At 37.2% G+C, this 22,883-nt stretch overlaps 2 protein-coding genes across 3 annotated transcripts in view; one reads left to right on the top strand and one right to left on the bottom strand.

The window, feature by feature from the left end:
* Positions 1–27: 27 nt before the first annotated feature.
* On the bottom strand, positions 28–2,189 carry LOC101161999 (mitochondrial ubiquitin ligase activator of nfkb 1-A). 2 transcript variants are annotated; one of them, XM_011486546.2, is made up of 6 exons: positions 2,079–2,158; positions 1,817–1,941; positions 1,654–1,741; positions 1,453–1,573; positions 854–1,379; positions 28–819 (listed from the first exon to the last, which is right to left on the bottom strand). In XM_011486546.2, the coding sequence occupies exons 2-5, from the start codon at positions 1,931–1,933 to the stop codon at positions 887–889; spliced, it is 819 nt and encodes a 272-aa protein (XP_011484848.1). In that variant the 5' UTR covers positions 1,934–1,941; positions 2,079–2,158; the 3' UTR covers positions 28–819; positions 854–886. The 2 variants fall into 2 exon arrangements, with proteins under 2 accessions (XP_011484848.1, XP_004079155.1); XM_004079107.4 differs by having other exon boundaries at positions 28–1,379; positions 2,079–2,189.
* A 7,704-nt stretch (positions 2,190–9,893) lies between these two features.
* LOC101161752 (vasoactive intestinal polypeptide receptor-like) overlaps positions 9,894–22,883 on the top strand; it is a 25,338-nt gene continuing 12,348 nt past the window's right edge. The window contains exons 1-3 of the mRNA XM_004079106.4: positions 9,894–10,572; positions 12,314–12,404; positions 15,366–15,479. Of these exons, the coding sequence (XP_004079154.1) occupies positions 10,513–10,572; positions 12,314–12,404; positions 15,366–15,479 (265 nt within the window). The 5' untranslated portion in view covers positions 9,894–10,512. The remainder of the gene's footprint in view (positions 10,573–12,313; positions 12,405–15,365; positions 15,480–22,883) is intronic.

Below are 22,883 nucleotides of genomic sequence, written 5' to 3'. Positions count from 1 at the left end.
GTTTCATTTATTTCTCAACACAAAATGCATCAGGATCAAGCTGTTGCTTTATTTAGTCATCACCTACTGCAAACGAGTTGGACCTTCAGAAAATGTTGGCTCAAACACAAGAGATACATTTATAAAAACCATAAGAGAATGTTTGACACGGAACAAGTTTCACCCTAAAATCAGAAAACACCGCTCATCCCTCATACATCTGTTTCAAGTAAGATTAAATGAAAATAATCCAAGGTAAAAGAAAAAGAGATTGTAACACCCACAGAATTCAGCAGCTAGAAAAACAAAATACGTTAAAACTAATAAAATATCTTATTTTGGAACTACAGACGTCAAGTTAAAATTTGTAATTAGTTTTATATTGACTCATTTTATGTTCTAAATTGAGGAACAAGTATGCATTTTATTTTATAGATGCTTGCTATATTCCCATTTGGTCCTTTTGGGTGTGAGTTTGTTCACATTTTATTTCAAATTATTAAATTATATTTATATTAGATGATAATTTTTGGACAAGTAATCCAGACCAGTAAAGGAATGACTCAATGTTTCATACAGATATTTTTAGACAATTTCTGATTAAACAAATTTTAAAAAATTCTCTTGTAAATTGGAATTAAATTTCCAGCTCATTTGGTTTTTTCTATATTTATAATTTCATGGAATGCTTTTTGGAAGGTTTTGTAATGTGTGCATTTTCATGTGCCCTGTCAAACAGGACACTTTATGGGGAAAAATATTCAATTAAAATACAAATGCATTAGTTTAGCATCAGGAATGTGCAGTGGACCCCTGAAGCAGCGCTAGCTGTGGCACCACCTGGGCAGGTTTTCAATAAAGCAAAAAAAAACACCTGGGCAGGTTGGACACCTCTGCATCCTCAAGCCTATTCGGACCTGTCATCCTTCTTTTCAAAGTAACTGTACACAACAGTAGTGAGGATGGCGGCACCTGTGATCCCCGTTATGGCAGACAATGACTGCCACATCTTAGCAACTCCCTCGTGTTGGCCGATGAAGCCTTTGTGGTCGGTGGGCGTCAGGAAATACTTGCGGCCGTCCTTTGGGGCCTGCAGCCTTATCACCTGATCCCCTTCCAGCACCAGCTCTCCAAAGCCTGTCACAGTGGTCCCCACACGAAGCAGCTTCTCCACCTCCTCCAGCGCCACAGGTTTCTCACCCGTCAGACCCTGCACAGCTATCTCCACCAATCCCTCCTCGGCACGTCTAATTCTGTGGTGAACGGTCTCCAGGATACCACTTGAGGCCTCCAGAGGATCTTGAACTTTGACATAAACATCAGGAATGTAGGATTCAGAGCTAACAAGGCTGAAAGGCACAAAGTTGTTGGTCTCCGTCTTGTTGGTCGTCTTTTCTATCCTGGAAAAAACAAACAAACTTTTAGACAGTGAGCTAAAAATTCTTTATAGTTTTTATTTTGAAATTTAAATACCAGCTGTTGCTGACAGAGTTCCAGTACTTCCATTTCTCCTGCATCATTATCTTCTGAATTACTCCAAAGCATCTTGGCTTAAACCGGCTTGCCAGAGGCTCTCCATCTGGTTGGACCACACCTGAACCATAAATGAAGACAACATATAGGACTAACTTTCTAAATAAGATAACTTATATTCATATTTCTTATATATCTTACCTTCAACAGCAACGTATTGAAGTCTGCTGTGCCGAGACGCCTTCAGTACTTTAACCAAATGCTGATCTGGTCTAAAAGATGGTATTTTCTGTAATAAAGAAACAATAATCCAAATTAAATGATCCTAATCTGCATTGTAACTTCACACCAGGGAGGCATTTACCTTCAGCTCATCCACCTCCTGTCTTTTTTTCTGATATAAATTATAAAAGAGGCCAGAAAATGCAAAACTGGACCCAATGCCAATCAGAACAAGAGGGTTAAGGGAAAGGTCACTCATGTTTGAATCTGCAAACAGAAAATGAAACTCAAATGAGGCCTACAGGAACTGAATTGAACAGAATATCTGATATCAAACACTTCAAGTCCTTTAATTTTTCACTCCTCACCAGAAAGCAAAACACACAAACGGGGAACAACCTTACCTGTTAAAACTAAAGAAAAGACGTCGCATGACTACGTCACTCACGTTTGATCCAAACAAGCGACTCTGCTTCACTTCCTTATTTTACAGACACGTTATAGTTTTTCAACCAATCAGATACAAGCACTGCGATTTCTGTCCACCAGATGGAGCTAGAGCGCTTCATAAATTGAAACATTATGAGGCAAGCTGAATGCTTTCTTTAGAATGTATCTTCACAGTCGCAAATCAATCAATCAATCAATCAATCAATCAATCAATCAATCAATCAATCAATCAATCAATCAATCAATCATTAAAATGGATTTTCACTCAGTCTGACATCATTATTTTGATGTGTTTATTGCTGAAAACCAGGCAAAAAAGGGCAGAAGTTATGTGCACAAAATGTGAGCAAAATAGCACATGAAAAAGATCAGGAGTAAAGATCAGGAATGGAATTAATGGCGGCCCTGTCTGTGAGAATTTTTGGTTAGGGTGTAACTGTTCATTTAAACAACAATTCAAATCACATCACAATTAGCTAATCTTGGTTCATTTTTAATGATCCAATTCACTGACCTACAATCGATCCAGGACATCTTGAAGGTGATCCAGCTATAGTCAAAAATTCAACCAGTGTGTCTCATAGATGTACTGAACAGTGCAGATTCCTTGTGTTTCTTGCAGGATAATAAAGTGTAAATTAAATATGTGTACAAACAAATAAGTAAATTAATGGCAAATCTATTCACATTTTAAATTCATGAAGTTCAGCCCCACTGTTGTTTTTCCACATAAAAATAATACAAACATTCTACCACACTGTATGGTCACACGTCTTTGCTAAATTCAAAGTGTTTCCACATAATGGACTTTAATGATGGACTGATAATTTTTTGCTGTCATCACATGTGTTCTGTCTGCTGTGATGCACTTGGTTGTTTTTACGCTATAGAAAAATAAACCTACCATGCCTCCATCCAAATGGTATTGCACAATATCAATTCATTCATTCCGTTTTGTAAGGATTTTTCTGTTTTTTGTTGATAACTCAAAATAAATGCAATAAAAACAACATTATTTTGAAAAATTGTCTTGAACCTTTGGGGTCTATAAGAGATCCTTGGTCAGAAGAAAATGAAGAAATTTCAGCTCTCAATCTTTGGGGTTTCTGTGCAAAACAAGTTTGGTGTATTTAGAGCAGAACAAGCTTTCTCATTAAAGGGCTTGAACATCTGGGATCACAAAAGGAAACTGCAAAAAAAAGGGTCCTGGTTTGTTCAAAGGCTGACATCACAATCTGTTGAGGTTGTTTATTAGTTGTGTGTATTGGCAAGAGTCTGGCTTATCATAACACGATACATGTCTTGTGATTTGATACGTGTCGCAATACAACTCAAGTGTCACTGGTTCTCATCTGGAGCCCACTACAAAGCACAGCAATCCGCTTTTTCGTATGGCTCTGGCAACAATGTGGCACAGTTTCGGTTTGCTACCCAACCCAAGTAAAAACTGAGTGGTAAATGTCTCATAACAACAAAAACTGCGAGGCTGACTGAACATTTAGCTTTTCACAGAAGCTGATTTTCGCTAGACCTTGTTGTTTTGGTGTGGTGTGGATCTGCTCAAAGATGCTCAGTGTGCGATGCTGCCAATTATTGGGGGTTTAAGTGGAAAACAAGAGTCCGACGCTGAAGGATGTTCATTAAAAAATAAAAATAAATATCGTCTTGACAACTTTTTCAATCGATACAAATGAAATATTGCAATGAATCCCTGAATCTATTTTGAACACTCCTATTATCTATGTTGTATCACTAAGGTTCACTTTTAATCATCTAATCCTCTCTAATTGTGGGTTTCCAATAACATGTTACATCTGCAGAAGCTTATCCACTAATTGTGTTTCATTTGTGCAGAACAACATAAATCCTGCACTGTAAGGCGTTATAGACACCTGCTTCCTTTTTCTCTGCTGACTGTATTTGTGTAAACACCATCCAGCCAACACGCACACTTTGAATGTGTGAATGTGTGCTTGCATTTGGATGCTACTTCCAAAAATTGATTCCAGACATTTTAATTGCTCAGTTGGATTAAAACAAAATGTCACTAAAACAGCAGCAAATCTCTGCAGCTTTAATTCTGTGAAATAGATGCATTTACCCCTACACACTTTCATTTAAAACCTAAATGGCTTTGGTGTAATTTTTCTTCCTCTTTAGACCTACTGTGTCTGTCCTTGACGGCTAGCTCAAAGAAAAAAGAAAAATTCTCACCAGTGACGTCGTTTGCTCATTGTTGAAATCCATTTCAATGAATCCAACTTTGCTGCAGCGACATTGCGTGGATCACAACAGTCTGAAGGCCGCAGACAGCCGCGAATCAACGTTACCATTTCTCTGCAGCAGCAACATCAAGGAGTCACACAACACAGAAAAAAAACAATATTCAATTCCCATTATTATATCAAGGTGTAGTCTGCAAGAACGCAGACTGCACATCAAAAACTGAATCTTAAGAAAGTAAAATGACCCCTGCTTCAAGAAAATTGTCTTACTTTTTTGTCTTGCAAGAAAAATGAATTTATCGAGAAAGTTTTTCAGTAACAAAATAATCTTAATTTGAGAAAAAATGTATTACTGACCAGAATTTTCTTTCTTAAAATAAGAGTTATTGGTAAGACAATTGTTTTTACTCCATTTGAAGGTTATTTTGCTATTTTAAAAAAAAATCTGCCATTAGGGAAAGAATTTTAGATTAATTCTAAGGGCCCTGTTTTTGCAGAAACATCCACATAACACAAAATAACTTCTGTGTAAAACATTTCTGAAGAAAAATCTCATGTAAAGTTCTGGACCCACAGCAATTTAAATTTAAGTTATGAGAAAATATGTTTTCTTTACTGTTTGTTTTTATAATCAAAATCTAATTGAAAAATGTTTTTTCTTTGTCAAAAAACATAAACTGAATCCATGGAGTTCACCTGTTTTGTGTTTTAGTTTCAGGATTCTCTTCTCTGCCTCTTCATGCAGCTTCAAAACAAGTGTGTTAGGCAGAAAGTGATTGTGAGGTGAATATGAGGACGACTAATGTGTCTACTAAAGATAAGTGGTCATAAATAACAAATGCTGTGAAACCAAATGATTTTTGTCAGAAAATGTGAACAAGTGCAGAGAAGTTGGTGCATTAAAAGAAAAAGAAAAATCCACTTTTGGTGTCTCATTGTCTGGATCACATCCATAAAGATGCTCAGTGAGACTTTCAGATATACAACCATATGATTATGTCCAGTTCCCATTTTAACAAATTATTAACAGGGGAAACTTTACTTTCAAATTGCTCCACAGAATGATTCAGACAACAAAAGGAAAATAGTGTTTGACCAGGCGAGATTTCCATGGAAGCAAAGATTTATGGGCACACTCATCGTGAATCACATCAAGCTATCACAACCCCACACACTGATTCATGCTGCTTTACTTCTGCAAACATGATTTCCCTCTCTGGTCGTCCCTTTAGCCTAATGAGTTTGATGTATCTTTGTAATTAACACCACTTGCTCTGGTGAAGTATCTTGGGTGCTCACTGATGGCTTGTAGGTCAGTGTTAATGAGCCCCGCAGGCTGCTAGTAGGAGGCGCTGCATTGCAATGGCTGTGCTCAAAAAAACGATTCCTGCACAAATTACCTGCAATGAGTGGATCGATTAACTCTGAATCGTTTGGGCTTTCTTCAGCCTTTCACTTCTGGATGGTTTTAACACCTCAATGAGCAAATTTGATTGGATTACATTTATAACTTTGTGGAAAAAGACCGATTGACACTAAGTGTTACGCCCCCAATCCCCCCCGTTTGTGGCCCAAAAAGGACGCAACACAAAAATGATTTTATTTTTGATTGAACCATGAGAGCTAGAGTATTTACTTCAGAGTGGACACAACATGACATGTTTCCAGCCACCTGTCTTTTAGAAGCTGAAGAGGGCCACGCACCGTGTGTCCAAATATCAAAGCTGCAGGACTAAAACCAAGAGACTCCTGAACAGTCTCTCTGATAGCAAAAAGTAAAAGTGAAAGACCCTCATCCCACTCTTTACCAGACTCAAGACAGTATTTAGCCAGCATAGACTTTAGAGTCTGATGGAATCGTTCCAGCGCACCCTGGGACTCGAAGTTTGATGTTTAATCTTTAATTCAGCAAGCACTTGTGCGAACACACGAGACATAAAATTAGTTCCTTGGTCCGTTTGAATAACTTTGGGCAACCCGAAAGTTGAAAAGAATTTTATGAGCGCTTTCACAATAGGCATAGCCTTTATTCTGCGCAATGGGATAGCCTCTGGAAAACGAGTGGCAGCACAGATCACCATTAAGATGTATTGATGACCAGATTTAGTTTTTGGCAGAGGACCCACACAGTCCAACAAAACTCGTTCAAATGGTTCTCCCAGAACTGGAATTGGCTTTAACGGAGCTTGTGGAATAGGACGATTTGGTTTTTCCACAAGCTGACACATATGGCATGAACGACAATAGTCTGCTACATCAGATCGTCATCCAGGCAAAGTAAAAATTACGCAGTATACGGTGGTATGTCTTTTCAACACCTAGATGTCCCACTAGGCTGCTGTCATGTGCAAGACTCAGTGCCTGCAGTCTGAAGTTCCTTGGTACGACCAGTTGGTCAGTGTTGTCCAAGTCACTTGAATGTTGAGTCCAACGTCTCATCAGAATGCAATTTTCCATAAAATATGTCACATTTGGCATCTTTACCCCTCCTTTATCTACAGCAGAAGAAAAACAAGCAGCAAGTGCAGGATCGTTTTGCTTACATGTCTCTGGTAACATTGAAAATCATATTGTTATTCTGACAACCTGACTCAGTCTCACTTTTAATTGTCGACTCCTGCTTCTGGGGTGACTGCGGAGTCTCACTTTCATCAAGAGTGGCCATAAAAGACTCAGACAAATCTATTGTTTCACCCATCTTACAAGCCTGTGCGCGTGTAATTGCGAATACAGGAAACACATTTGGCATGGAGGATGCAAATGCACTCGATGCAACAGAAGGTTTTTCAACAACTTCTGGTAATGGAAAAACCTGTCAAATGAGTCTTCTTTGGTCTTCTTCCTGGTTCCTTTTATAGCAGGTGTGATTCCAGGTGTGACTTCCGGCAGCCAATCCACTCCTGGTGCTGGAGCACCACACCAATTGCAGCCTGGCACCTGCACACTGACATTTGCAAAGAGACACAAAAAGACAACCACACAAAGAAAAACGTCCTGGGACGTAACACAAAGAAAAACTAAAAATAATAATAAAATAAAATTTAACTCATCTTTAAAGTTAATTAAAAACCTAGGATTGATATGATGAAGGGTTTGCACTAAACATGCTCTTTACTTCTAAGGCAGTAGCAACTGGATGCAGCAATTACATCAACATTATAATGATTTATCACCCTTACATACTGGAAACCCCAGTAAAGTTTAGAAAGACCAAATGACTGAGAACAGGAAAATCTAATACACAAGCTTTGAGCAAAATAAATATCCAGATTTTGTTCTCTTAAAACCACCAAACAGTAAACCACCACTGATTGCACTCAGACTATGGCCAACTTTACGTCAAAGCAAAATTTCCAGCATGTTACTACTGAAGCACCCTGATTTTGAATTTCTTCATTGTAAATGCAGCCTGACCATCTATTTTAGTTATCAGGTGGTCTGCAATTGCAAATTCCAAAAATAAGAATTTTGTTTACAACATTTGTTGTTAATTCTTAAATGATTGATTGATGAACTGGAGGCCAACTTCATGCATCCTGTGTCATAACAGAGAATCAATGAAACTCTCGGGTCAGAAAACAACCTATGTTTAATAAAAAAAACAACAATAAAAAACACTAGCCATCCAAGTATTTAGACATTTGAAGTTCGGAGAAATCTCCTGGTTTAATGGGTAAAAGTGGAAATCAAACCAAATCAAATCAAATCAAACTCTATTTGTTAAACACTTTTCCAAGTAATGTGACTCACAGTCCTTTGCTATAAAACAGTTTTCTAATTTAAAAAAACAAAAGCAAGATAAAAGACAAAATGAAACAATTTATAAAATTCATATTACCCCCCCCCCCGACACACACACACACAAACATAAAAAGCATCAAATTATTCACTTATAAGATGCAAAGTAAAAATTTCCACACCAGTGACCCCCCCCCCATACACACACACACACTCATGTTCACACAGGACGCTACCACAGGATCCCACAGATCAAAGCGAGACCCAGGAGATCCTACTGCAGCGAGAAGGCTCAGTCACAGATTTGGAGGATCCCCATGAGGAAAACGCTTGATTTAAAAAAAAAGTAAAAGGAACGAAATACATTAAAAAAAACAGAGATTAATACATCAATTGACCTACAAATAAATAAATCTCAGTAGACACAAGACCACTGTCTCCAGCCGTGAGATAATTTGTCTCCTTCAGCAGAGCATGCTTCAGGGCTATTATGTGGTTTAAACCCTGACTGACATAGATGGGCAGACAAACAGGTGGGAAAGAGTTGAAGGAAACTTAATCATCAACTTAATAAACAAGACAAGAACTGACAAACTAACTGGGATGTTGACTTGCTGTTACATCATGAGCTGCTTGGTTTTCCTTGAACCCATGAAACACGCTGATGAACAATTGGATAATAATTTAAAGAAAGCTGTTTTCTGTGGACCTTGAGTTTACACAGCAGCTGTGTTCTCCAAGAGAAGCAGGTTGAACTTGTAAGTCTGCGAAGAGCTCAGGTTTTCTTTGCCTACCTGCTCATGATACAGGTGAGAAAAAACATGTAGATCCTCTAACACAACAGGAAGAACATCAGTATAATAAACATTGATGGAGCACTTCACACATATTGACACATCTGAACAGTAAACAAACGTCTGAGTTCATTAACATGTACATTTACAATGCTATATTTCTCTCTAAAATGTAAACATCTTGATTGATGTCAACGTACTGCAGGTTGGGTGTTAAACACATCCATCAGTGTATTAAAGATTACCATTGTAAAGTGTTCATAATACATATGCAGTCAAAGAAAGATGGGAATTGGAATCTAATCTTAATAATTTGTGAGATGAATGTGCAACCTTCCTTAAAAGTATTAAAAAACACAAGGATTGATGCTTCTACATCACACCTACAACCTTTTTTTAACTGTATTTTTTCATCTCCTCCGCATTCACAACGATTTGAATAAAGAAGTACTAAGAAATACAATTTAAAGCATAATTTTCTCAATATATGACCTCCATCATGAGAATAACACCACAAGAACACGCCAAAAACACAAGGAAATGCTTTCAAATCTATTGCTAATTCTGCTTGGTGTTATAACTAATTATATTTTCAAAACGGAACAAAGAAATGTGCTGTACGTATTATCAGTATACTGATAATGTAATTATAATTACAAGAAAATATCATGATAAATAGAAAAAATATCAAATCACCAACAGCTAAATAATGGAAAAAGAAACCAAAACAAGTAAATGCAATGGAAAACTGACATCCTCGCTTGGTAGATGTTTTTAACAAGAGATGGATCGGAGTAAAATACTATTTAAATGTTTAATTTATAATTTAGAGATTGCTTAGTGAAGAACCAAATAAATAACTTAAGAGCTGCTGGATGCCCAAGTCTTGGTCCCCCTGTGGCGGTCCCTAGACCGGATAAAATACTGGGAGTGTCAAGAAGGGCATCCGGCGTAAAAACTCTCTGCCAAGCCACTTGTGTGAATCAGTGGATCAGCGACCCCTTAGGGATATGGCTAAAGGTGAAAAACAGCTAATAAATAAATACAAATATGTATATATATGACTGCTGACATACACTCAAATATGACAATGAACACATGGGTAAACAAGTAAGGTATGTTATAATCTAACCCCTTATCTTTGCTCCTTTTTTTTCTATTTGTGCCTTCTGTCCCCCCCACCCCCCACTTTTTATGATCTATTGTTAAAATTCTGTGTCATGTTTATTTATGGGATGTTGTAACGTCAACAAATTTCCAAAGCGGTTCTTAGGTTTTTTAAGCTTTGTTTGTATAGTATTAGTTTTAAATACAAAGTAAACAAATCATCAGAAGTTTGTCAGAAATATATATTTTCCTTATTTTTATAGCAACGATTCTGCTAAATTTGTCTTTTCATCAAACGGACGCACCGTGATGTTTCATTGGTCACAAACTTCAAGGTGAAGTTTAGGTAGGAGGAGGAGGAAGGGGAGGTGGACTCAGGCGCGGAGCAACCCACTCCAACGCGAGCGCAGAGCGCACGGAGTCAGCAAACCCGCTGCGGATCATTACGGATATCTAGAAGAAAATAATAATTTCACGCTGACAGAAACTTAATTTCTATCTAGGATCTGACTTATTTAAAGGACATGTTGGAACAGATTTCCAGGGGAATCTCCCTGTTCCTGTGCTGCGCTCTGTTAGAACCCGTAAGTATGTTTAAACTTGAAGTTTCCTCATTGTTTTGGGCTCATTTTTACGCTTTGCTTCGGTCCATTTCCTAATTTGGATAACGCCTGATGGGCCAAGATCCGTTGTGGTGAGTTGTGTACAAATGTCAAACAAAAAGGCAAGCTCGCACCCATCAAAAGTCTGCTCAGTGCGCAGCAATCAGCGCGTGCACGCACTCAGCCAGCATGCTTCCACCTTCAGCCAATGCGTTTTAAACCACATTGAGGGTTTTCCTGAAGATATTTCCAAAAAAGTAAACAGTTCATCTTTAGACATTTCCCCCTCAATTCGGCCAAAGTTGGACATTTTTTCAGGGTGATGTGTTTCCATCAAGGTGAAGCTTCAAAAGAAACTGCATCTCCATGGCGACGGCCTTCTTTTGTCTCTTCTTTTTCTTGCTTAGAAACCAGGTTTGAACTAGTGCGAAAAAAATCAACCAAAAGATCTGAAACATAAAATATCCAAAAGGGGTTTATACAAAAAATGCAACCAGTTTGTATGGAGAACACCCCCCCCCCCCCCCAAATAAAATAAAAACTATCTAACCCGAAAAGCTCTCAGCTTTTTGCTTAGCTGCTTGACATGAAAAATAGAAAAAAAGAGAACGTTTCCTGTTTGATGATCTAATTCCTGATAAGAATTTCAAGTTTTACAAAGTAAAGCATCTCTGACGCATCTTTCTTCTCCTGTTGCTCAATCATCTTTAGGGGAGCTCAGCAGAATCTTGAGGAAATGAATTAAATGTGAAATGAGGGAGTCACCTTGTGTTTGGGGAGAAGTCATATGGTCTCATTTTGTGGCTAACAATAGCCACGTATAGCACCACTCTGATTAATGCCCACAGAGAGGAGACTCATCCAGCTAAGTACGGCTCATAAATCTTGTTGACTTACAAAGAATCTTTTCAAATCCTCTTTGCAAAACCCTACAGAGTGGATGTTTACATTAGCACCTTTCTTGTTGTTGGGATGGGGTTTTTGAACGTGTTGAACATTTAAACAACTTTTTTCATGGGCCTGGAGGTATTTTGTCAGGTTCTACACTATTTTTTTTCCAAAATTGAATAATGATTGATACACAAATGAAATGTTGGTGTTGAGTCTGTTGTGCTACAGATGTGATGCTTTTGTTTGTCAGAAAACAAGCTGTTTGCAGTTGCTGATAAAACTTTCCTCGTAAGTAAAAAATGTAAAAAAAAAAAAAGCAAAAAAAGTCCAAAAGTTTTCCCCACATCTGCTAACATTTTTATGCAAATCATCTCATAATTTATTTTTTTAACACTCAAATCAGCCTTTGCTCAGAGAAGCAAGGTGATTATCTTTCCCCTCTTTTCTAGGTTCATAAAGTCGAAAAATAGTTTCCTTTTTTTTGAAAACCTTCGGATTTGTTTGTTAAATTTTTACCTCTTACACTTCAGCCAAACTTATTCTGGGACATATTTTACATTTTGTTTTTTAAGGAGCCAATCTTGTGCTATAATTTCTCTAGGCTTTGTAGAATTGTCAGAGTTTTGATAAACCACTTTTTCCGTTTACAGAGTTTCAAATGATTAAAACACATTTTTTTCTCAAGGTTTATTGTAAAAACAAAAGTACTCGAAAGAAAAGCATCTAAAAAAAAATCATTGCTTTGGGAAAAGATGAGTAAAATGAGGCCTTTTGGATGCAACAATCAGGAATTTTCCAGAAATACATTTGAGATTATATGCTTTCTTTGCAGGTATTTTCATTGCAATTCCAGTGTGACCTGATGCTGGAAATAGAGAAGGAGAGGAGCATTTGCGAGGCTCAGATTGAAAACAAAACAACAAGTATGTGAGTTTTGTGCATTTTGCTCATTGTTTTTAGTTGCTTTTCTTCATTCCCTATGCAAATTTGTGACAATGAAACACGCTCTTGTTACCTCAATAAACTACTGAGGACACAAAACATCTCTCTGAATTCCAATCATCTTTTGATCTCTTTTCAAAGCGTTCCCAGTGGTCCTTTAATTATGATTATGCTGTTGTTATGCAAAATCAAACATTTTTTGTCATTTTCTAGGAGAAAGTTTGTGGAGAGGAGCAGTAGTTGATTAGAAATTCCCCTCACCTTGTATGTGGGCTCATTGGGGCAGAGTATGGCTGCGTCTACTTCCTGTCATCCATCTGTTTACACTCTGTCGCTAGCTTACAGCTCCTCACACCCCCAACCTAACATTATCGGTGCAAAAAAACTGGTGAGCAATATTGGACCCATCCAGCCGTGCAGTTTTAAATCAGATGCCAGCTCGGACGAAGACGTAACTTAATGTAGTTGTGTAACAAGTGAAAGCAACAAAAAGAGGCACAAGAGGGAGCTTTTGGCTGTAATAGCCTCTGTGTCGCATCTACAATTTTTTTCAAACAGTTTTTTTTGTCTGCACCAAATTTTTAATTCAATTCAATTCAATTTTATTTTATTTGTATAGCCCAAATTCACAACAACAGTTGTCTCAATGGGCTTCGTATCGGTAATTGAAGAAGTTAAACATAAAATTACAAGGATCATGAATGCATAGAATTCAATAGGAAAATACTAAATTGAACTAACAAACTGACTAAGCTAAACTGGCATCCATGCCCTAAGACCCCCCTTCGCGGTAAGGAAAAAAACTCCTAAAAAAAACGGATTCCTGAAAAACGAAGAAACCTCAGGGGTGTCCACATGAAGGAGGGATCCTCCCCCAGGACGGACAGGCGATTTACCAGAACTCATAGAGAAGAATTACCTTATCTAACTCTACAACTACATATGTAAAGTCCAGCAGATGAGCTTCATCCAGACGGAGTTGGGGGGACAGTCGGGGGCGCGAGTCGAGCCGGAGACAGGATCCACAGCCAGGTGTAGGAGCAGGAGCAGAGACGAGGTACACGGTCAGGTACAGAGCAGAGACGAGCCAGAGATGAGCCAGAGGCAGGATCCACAGCCAGGTGTAGGAGCAGTAGTAGAGGCGAGCCAGAGACGCGGTACACGGTCAGGAACAGGAGCACGGATGAGCCAACTGTTATCTGGAAGCACTACCACTCCCCAGGAGGGGAGAGGGAAAGAGGGACAATACATGAATCGCACTGCACCAAACAGAGGCATGGAGAACTAAATGATGAATAATAATCAAGAATAGAGGAGAGAAGGAGGGTAGAAGTAGATGAGAAGAGAGGACAGAACCCCAGTGCACCATAGTTACCGCAGCTTAAAACTTCTAGCAGCCTACAAACAACTAATTGTTATTGTTATTAATTTTAATTTAAACACATTATCATTAAGTTAATAATCTCTGAATACTAACTAGTCTGACAATAAGCCTGTCCAAAGAGAAATGTTTTCAGTCTAACTTTGAATGTAGAAACTGAATCGGCCTCTCTTACATGAGCTGGGATTTTTTTCCATGAAACAGGGGCTTGGTGGCTAAACACTCTACCTCCAACCGTACTTTTACTAATTTTAGGAACCACAAGCAGTCCTGCATTTTGCGAGCAAAGTTTTTTTGTTTGAATGGTAAGGGACTATGAGGTCCTTAATAAAGGACGGGGTCATACCATGTAAGGCCTTATAGGTTAACAGGAGGATTTTGAACTTGATTCTAGAATCAACAGTTGGAGCCAGTGAAGTGAAACTAACACAGGAGTGATGTGATCTCTTTTGTTAGTTCCTGCTAACAATCTAGCTGCTGCGTTCTAACAATTTGAATACAGAAATACTCAGAAATGCTATTTTAAGCGTAATATTCTTTGAATAAATTTCTTTCATCACCAGAAAAATGCCACAAAAACCTAGTAAAAACACCCAAAACACCTGTAAACTGCATGCAGTTTTGACACATTTTTGTTGTTGTGCTAGCTTTTCAAGGAAACATGCAGTCATGCAACCGACAAATTTACACCTCTTCGATTATAAAAACCTAATTGTCAACAGGAAAATAAGAAATACTCTTTGTCCTAGAGTACCGTTCCTGTGCTGTTTCTCCAAAAGTGAGTACGGTAGCTTCAGATCTGATTTCAAGTGGACAGCTGTTGTTGTGAACACACTGTCAGCAGAGCTCTGCCTGCAAGCGTGACAGTCTTTGAGCTGAAAGGTGCATCCAATTGTGTCAAAAGTCTCAGTTTCAGAGTTAAAACAAAAAGTCTGCAGTAATGAGCCCCATGTTGCTGCTCATCTTGTCATTGCAGACAGATTTGTGTTGCTAAGTTGAGCGCTGAATGCTCTGCGTGCAGCATTATATCCAGTCTCCTCTGTCAGCGTGTGACAGAAGCTTTGTTGATGCTAACTGGAAGTGTTGTGAAACCCGCGTTTTAAATAGAGACATCATTTCAAATGTTTGGATTTCTTTCAATTCAAATGTTACTCGCTCCTTGGGGTGTTGCTGAGAGTGTCAGCTGGTAGGTGAGTCCTCATCCTAACAAATTGTGGGGCAGGTGTGGGTTTGGGCGGCTTGTGCGTCCCATGAGCATGGACACTGTGGAAACTCCCAGTGATCTGTTGAATTCACATAACAGTGTGGAACAGAGGACAACATGCTGCTTTAATAGTAATGTTGATATGCTGGGGTCATCTGCTGTTGTGACACGAAGCCAAAATAATGCCTGATGTAGGTTTGCATGTTTTTGCTACCATGGTAACCGTTGTGTTTTGCAGTAGAGGATTAAAGTCGCAGCAGAGCAAAACAATTTTTTTCTGCTTTTAGCATTTTGTGCTGTATGAAAATCGACACACCTTTTTTATTTTTTTTTATTCGTCTTTTCTTGTCCCGCTAGGCTGCAGTGTGGAATGGGACAACATCACCTGTTGGCCTGGGGCTGAAATTGGGGAGGTGGTTACCATTCCTTGTCCAAAGTATCTCTTCTATTTCTCTGAGGACATGCCGCCACGTAAGAAGCCAACTTGCTAAATGAGTTGAATGTCTGCATGTGAGGGGCTTAAGTGTGGTTGTAAATAACCAATTACATTACTTCTCGATTTAAAAAAAACAAAACAAAACAAAAAAAAAACCCAGACAGTTACATCACAAAGTAAAACTTAATAAAAGACAAAATTATATTAACTAAAAGCTCTTCTGAACAAAAACGTCTTAACCATTAAAACACTCAGTGGAGTTGATCTGTTGCAATGACAAAGGTAGGGTATTCTAGAGACGAGGTGCAACAACTTGAAAGGCAAGGTCATCTTTGGTTTTACAGCGGGTTTTGGGGGTTAAAAAGTCAGCAATGCAGTTTGTCCATACACGGACAAAATCATATACATTGTTATGCATCAGTTAAACTGTAAACTATAAATGTACCCCGCTCCCAAAAAAAAGTTAATTATTTGTCATGTTAAAATTAGAGATGCTCAGATTCCAATATTGTGGGACAATTCCGAATTCTTTTTTAATTTTTACATCAAGAAAAGCAAACAAAAAGGTCAAAATATTTTCCTCTCTCACTTAATTGACTTTCAAAATAATATGTTTCAGTTTAATGTTGACAGTAAAAAAGAAAAAAAGGTTTTGAATGTGAGAAAAAGAGACTAAAAGCCTTTTAAAACTGTAAATTAGCTCTTTATTTTTATTTTCAAACTGTTTTTTGAATCCCTCTCTGTTGTTTTGAACAATTATTTTTTACATAATGAATAATTTATATGATATTTGTGGTTTCTTAATTCTTTTTTTTTCTTTTTCTGTTTTATATTTTTTAATCTCTCAATGAAAACGGTGCATCATAATGTTTACATCTCATATGACTGGGGAGTAGCTGGAGGTGGCATTGTGTATGTGCTCTGCATGCCGTTTTCAACCAAAAACTAAGTTTGGTCTGGACAGAGCAGTGACACTGCAACTATAAGGATACTGCTGAGTAAAGAATCTTTCTGCTCCACAAGTGTTCCTGGGGATGCGGGAGGGCTGCATGGGGGCACCCTTTGCTACTCTTTGAGAAGAGATTTCTGAAGTGAGTAAGTCCCCCTGCCTTTTAATCCTTATAAAGGAGTGCTAGTGTGCATAAACTATAAGACCAGAAATTAGGTTTTTAACAAAATAACCCTGATGAAAAATATAAACATTTTATATGTTTTATTATGCCTGGAGATACAATCTATAAAACTTTGTAGAGTTTCTACAATGACTTTTAAAAAGTAAAGTGCGTTCTGTTCAGATGTGTAAACATGCCAGACGTCTTCTAAGTCTTTCAATTTTTTTTTAAAGGAAATCTTATACAAATCTTTCTGCAGGACTGGATAAGAGAAAACATTTTGTTTAATGATTGTTGTAAAATTAATGATAATTTTATAACAATCATTAAACAAAATCATTAAACAAAAGAGACTCTCACCTCCAAATTTGTTCTTCATATTTAAGAACAAAAGATGAATATATTTACTTTACCCTTAAAATCCAAAAGATGATCGAGAAACTGCTACCCATTCAAATAAAAGGGCCCTAAGAAGGAAGGGTTCCATGTAAGGGTCTCCGAAAAACAGCAGAAAAAATCTCTGTCACTTTTTTGAACTAGCTGGAGTTCGAGAACATATTAGATAAACAAAGTTTAAAATAACATCACTGAGTTTTGACAACCTTTTTTATCCGATGCTTTTCCACAGACGGGCATTCGTAAATGTCTTTGACCTGGTTTTAAATGCTGTGGATCACCCAGTTTCAATCTCCCACAGATTTATTGATGAACCTTTACAGAAAACAGGCCATTTTATCAACAGATGGTGGGGATTCCTTTCCAGCTGTTAATGCGCATTTTCCCACCTTGAGCATGCAAGGAGGCACTCAAGAAATCCTCTTTGTGCTTCTTGCATTTCAATCCAGCTGAATATTTTGGCTGCAAACCCTAGATATTATTGAAGTCCACACACTGAACACATTCAATGTGCAAAAATTATAATATAAACATTTAACAGTCCTATAGAGCTGCATGAATCTGTTGAATACTAGCAGATACATTGTAGCCCTGCTATGTGTTGGCCAAATTCTGCAAGCCAGGGCAATGAGGTTACATTGTGACAGTAACATTGCAATAAAAAATTAAACCTAAAATAAACTTGAGAAGACAGAAAATCCAAAACATTAGGGTTAAAAAGAAGAAACATTAATTTGCGTCATCTTTCTGAGTGGTTTAAACCGAGCGGACTAACATCTGTTGGAGACGTTGATAATCCGATTTACTAGCTTGCCTTGCTTAATTCTGTGTTTACTGTGTGTCTGCAGCTGGGTTTGTAGTTGTTTATTTAGTACAGATGTGGTTCCTACAAATATATCTGCAACAGAAAAGCCAAAGGAAGTTTCTCATGCCTTTAGCTCTCTTAGCTGTTTGTGATTCTTTTCTATTTTTGTGTTTGATACTCAAACGTTAGAAAATCACCATAAATGTGTTTTTATTTTTCACTAAATCTCCAGAAAAGCTGACCTGACGTCATTGTATCATTTTATTGGCACAGGAGATTAATTCCGATTTTTTTATTTATTTTTTTACAAATTAAAACCCAATTAAGACATGATAAATATAATCCTTTAGCACACCTACATATCTGCTTTTATTTTTCCTCTAAGCAATATTTGTTGTTAAATATTCAGCAGTCCCTAACTCATAGAATAACTACTTCAAATGAGTATTTTCAGCATCTGCTGCGCCCTTATTTTCTTGTTTTTCTTTTTCCCGTTGGGTTTTTACCACTAACAAATATCTTCGCATAGCAGCAGGTTAATAAAGTAGGTCACTTACTTCCTTGCAAGAGTTGGGAGTTTCCCTCAGGATTTGAAACTTTGCAAAAAAAAGGGAAAATATGAAGGTAACAAAATGTATTCATGGAGAAGTGTGGAACAACAATGCGACAATTATCTCCTAATTCAATCGTACCTTAAGTTTAATGCGAGGTAGGAAATAAAAAAAGCATCAACAATTCTATTTAAAGATCTAATTCAGTCCTTGCAGTGTGGCAGAATAGATGCCGTGTCTATCTTTAGTGCCTAACCACTGCTTTTATCTGCATTGGTGTGACAGCTTTACGCTGCTCACCCTTACCAACCGTAACATCATTAAATCATGTTTTTTGACTGAAAAACAGAACTACAAAGACCAGGCAGAATTTTTCCCCCTTAACATGTGAAGTCTACACCTTTATCTGTTGGAGTATAGACACAGCCTTACTCCTACACAAATGCTCAAAGGAATCTAAATGTGGCTCTAAATCCCCCCAAATGAGTAGAATTACGTTAAAGTTTATACGTTCATGCTCTCTCCCGCTGCCTTACATGCCCTCACACCCTTGACCTAACATTGGCAATTCAAGAAAAACAGCGACCAATGTCAGAGGAAAATAAAGATGGACATGAATCTAGTTGTCTGCCAGTGGATGCATTGGAATAAAGCAGAGCAGGGAGCTTGTGGCCTGCTGTTGTAAGCTCTATGTCACACCTACATGCTTTTTCTCACAGCAATTTTTTGTCTAGTCCTGGTTCACAAGAATATGAATAAAGAAATACTTAGAAATGACATAATATTCTTTATTTATATTTTATTCATATTTTTTACATGGCATTTTTTCATCTGCTCCCGATTCTCAATTTATTTTCAATAAATAAATAAAATGCCACATAAAAACACCAAAAACACAATATTCACCAGAGTGGGTCTTTAAGATTCAAAATCCAAGGACTGCTGTACAGTAGGGAGATCAAAATGATATAAACACAAGAAGCTTTGATAGAAAATCGGAAACTTTAACCACAGCAACTAACCACAAAGACCAACTAAGCAGGACCATAACTATAAAAAAATGTAAAACAAAACTAAATACACTGATTCTTATAGTTGAACTCTATCTGACAACCAAGAATTTGGCCTTCAGCTTCATCAGAATGAAGACGCTTCAGGCGGGACAGCTTAATGCTTTTCAATGTGTGTATCTTTCAAACCTGTATCTGACAAATAGTCATTGTCATTCAGCACAATCAGCTGCCTGTAAATAATCACACTACTTATTAACATGCACATCCTTCTGTCCATCTTTTAAATCTGTGTTTATGTATTTGGAATTAACAGGAAAGGAACAAGCTGCTCGTTTTAATTATTCCTCTGTAGTCATTGTTCTAGGATTTTAGGCCCCCAATCCACAGCAAGAAAAGGTGTGAAATATAAAATTGGGACAAATTACAATAAAGCTCAGGTTTTTAATGACCAGAAAAGTAAGACTGTGGATGCTACTCATCATCACACAAGCTATATTTACAAAGCCAATACAGAGAGAGCAGGCTGGACGCAACATTCATAGTTCAAAAATTGGAGCTAGGTGTATTCAGCACTCATAACCATCCTAGAACTGTTGTTATTAGTTGGGAAACCTCAAAAAAGGTGCGAGAGGCGGAGCCAGTAGCATGCTGCAGGTGGAACACATGCATACACTCACACGTTATACACACACCAGGTATATTTGGTGTCTCTGCTTGTGTAATAATGCTCAATATAAGAGAAAAGAATCACACAAAAAAAGCATTGCATAACAACAAAACACGTCTTCATAAAAGCATCATACATCCATCAAAGAGGCCTGCTGTTTATTTGACTAGTTTTAATCTTTGAAAGCCTCACAGGGAAGTGCAGCTAATTATGTAGAAGAGGAACTACAGTGCTGGGAGTTTACTGTTGGATTTTCAGGGACCTCCACACTGCAGCTCTTTAGACAGTTCTCCTTTTAGTTTCCTGGGTGTTTGTCATTAATTACAACACAAAGCTACTTCAGAATAATTAGAAATTGTTTGTATTTAGCAGGCGAAGAAACATCCGTTTCAAACGACAGCCTTGAGAAGTGTTACAGAAGTTGACGCAGACGTAGATTAATTGAAAAGTTGCACCTCAAAGCTGCAGGGTTTTTAAAAAATTCTTTAAAACCTTACAAAACTTTTTTTTTAATGATTACCTCAGACATGCAGTATATTTATCCACAGCTTTGAAATCTGCAGATCAAATGAATGGAACTAAAATTTCTCTTAGGTCCGGGGTGTGCTGCTGCACTTCCCTATGAGTCTCTATTCAGGTGAAGGAAACCTCAACACTGCATGCCGGATGCATGAATAATGCTCACACCCAAAAGGCAAGAGCAGGACCTTTCCTCCATGCACGCTGATGTTTGCAAAAGTGAGAATACTTGTGTCTCTGTAAGTCAGAACACAATACAAACTCTTTTTACAGCAAGTTGCATTATTTTTCATAGATGGAAAATTCACATTCATTTGATTTCTAAACAGGAAACCAGGATTTAGGGGATTTCTGTTATTGTTTACCTAACCTCTGTGAGATAGATGCTGTTAATCAAACCAGACTAAATGATTTACGTTTGAAAAAATGGAGGATTGCCCTTACAGACAACATGGGACAGCACATCCTCACAAATGTGTATAAATAAGCGTGACCTATAAAACTATTCATATTTCCGTTCTTGTAAAGTTTGAAGGCAGTCTTCAAACTCTCATTCAGATCATTCTGTCTTCTTAGGAGGGGTTCAACTAAAGTGTCTCTCAAAAGCTAAAAAAAATCCCAAGCAACTACAACAGATCAGCACATTCTTTAGTACAAAAGATGTGAAATGTAGGGGTCAAGGGGTAATCGGGGGCCGATTTTGGAGCAGCAGTCGTCGTTATCTAGCAGGTACTAAATCTACCATCCCTTTATAAGGAGGGACACTGGGTCATGTAACAGGACAATTGGAGTGAAAGAGGAAAGATTATTAAGGTGCTGTAATGGTTCAGTCAAAATCCATGCCTTTGTATGGCGTTAAAACTGCAGTTATAAATATTCTTCCTAAAGGGGTGTCTTTTTAAAAAAAAAAAGTAATCAGTTAAACAATACATTAGCATTTCAAAATGTTATTGGATTTTTCTTTATTGTTTGGGCCAATTTTATACAAAGCGGCGACACTTTCACTTCCTGTTAAAAGCAATTTTACAAACAAAAGTAGCTGGTCTGTTTACCAGGTGAATGACAGTTCCTTTTTACTGCAGTGTCAAACGACTCAACTTTATGAGGCAAAGCAAACAAACACATTGAGAGTCTTCTGTAAACCAAAAACGGTTTTGATTTTGCTTCAACCTAAATTCCGAGAGAATTTTAGGAAACAGTCGCAATTTTATTTGAAAGTTTTTGATTTTAATTGACAGGTGATAATTTAAATCCTCTGCTGAACAAAAGCTTTGTTGTCCAGCTGTCCTACATTTCTGTCTGGTGTACAGTTTGTCATCACAAGTCGTCTGACTTCAGACCCCTGCAATATAAGCCAATCTGTGGCGTCACACAGCTGTACTCCATTGGGTTTCCCCAGATTGAGCCCAAACTATCCCAACATTTAAATAAAAAAAGTAAATACATAGGGTAGACTGTAAGGTAAGCTTACATTTTAAACTAAAACACTTAAAACATTTCAAAAGTAGCAAAAAAAAGCCTATCTCCATTTGTTTGTGTATGTAATCTCTGACACATAACAATTATTTTATGCATTAAAAATTCATTGATAATTTGTATTACATCAAGTAAATATACAGACATAGCTAATTTAATGTATGCAACATTTTACTTGTTTTGGATTTTTGACATATTTGATAAATAATTAAAAATGAATGTTAATTCAGTTAATTTATGTCACGTATTCAGAATAAAACTGAAAGATAATTTACTTTTTTACATCTTGATCTTAATTGCTTTTACATTACAATATTTTTTTTTATATTAAAATACTTTAATGCCTTTTTTAAAGGACCCTTCAGGTCCACCGTGTAATGAAATCGATTTATACTAATATTCAGAGTTCTATATAAACTGAAGAATTGTACTGAGGAAGTGTCTTCTTATAACAGACTATCCACATTCTGCAAAAAGCCTCACATAGAGTCCTGAATTATTCATTAACTCAAGTTGTATGTTTAGTTTTTTTCCTATATTCTCTTCTCATTCTGTCTTTTTTGATTTTCTAAACCATGCCTTAGTGTACAATTTTTTAATTCAAGAGTTCATTCATATTACTTCATCTACTGAAGGTGATACTTTAAGTGAGCACTTTTGGGATGTCTTTAAGTTGTCCTAAAACACAAACTCATGCAGAAACCTTTAGAAACTGAAAGAAAAGGGGAAAGAAGTCCTTAAAGTTGTAGATTGATATTAAAAAAAAAAGGTGTTTTATTCATGATTAGATCTAGTTTTTTGTATACAATGCTTTAAATTTGCTTAAGATTTTTCTAATTTTATTATAATTTGATGAATTATTGTCCTTGTTTAAAGGCTTTCAAATTATGAAAGAATACA

The sequence above is a fragment of the Oryzias latipes genome, chromosome 17, assembly GCF_002234675.1.
Source record: "Oryzias latipes chromosome 17, ASM223467v1".
NCBI lineage: Eukaryota > Metazoa > Chordata > Actinopteri > Beloniformes > Adrianichthyidae > Oryzias > Oryzias latipes.
The sequence above is the reverse complement of the archived record's forward strand: the minus strand, read 5'-3'. Positions and strand labels throughout refer to the sequence as shown.

Bases quoted from the DNA above. Each gene is read 5' to 3' on its own strand.
- LOC101161999 (XM_004079107.4), bottom strand. From the start codon at position 1,933: ATGAGTGACCTTTCCCTTAACCCTCTTGTTCTGATTGGCATTGGGTCC. The intron at 1,574-1,653 runs GTAAGATATATA...TTTATGGTTCAG, and splicing joins TCAATACGTTGCTGTTGAAG to GTGTGGTCCAACCAGATGGA. The intron at 1,380-1,452 runs GTATTTAAATTT...TGTTTTTTCCAG, and splicing joins AACTCTGTCAGCAACAGCTG to GATAGAAAAGACGACCAACA.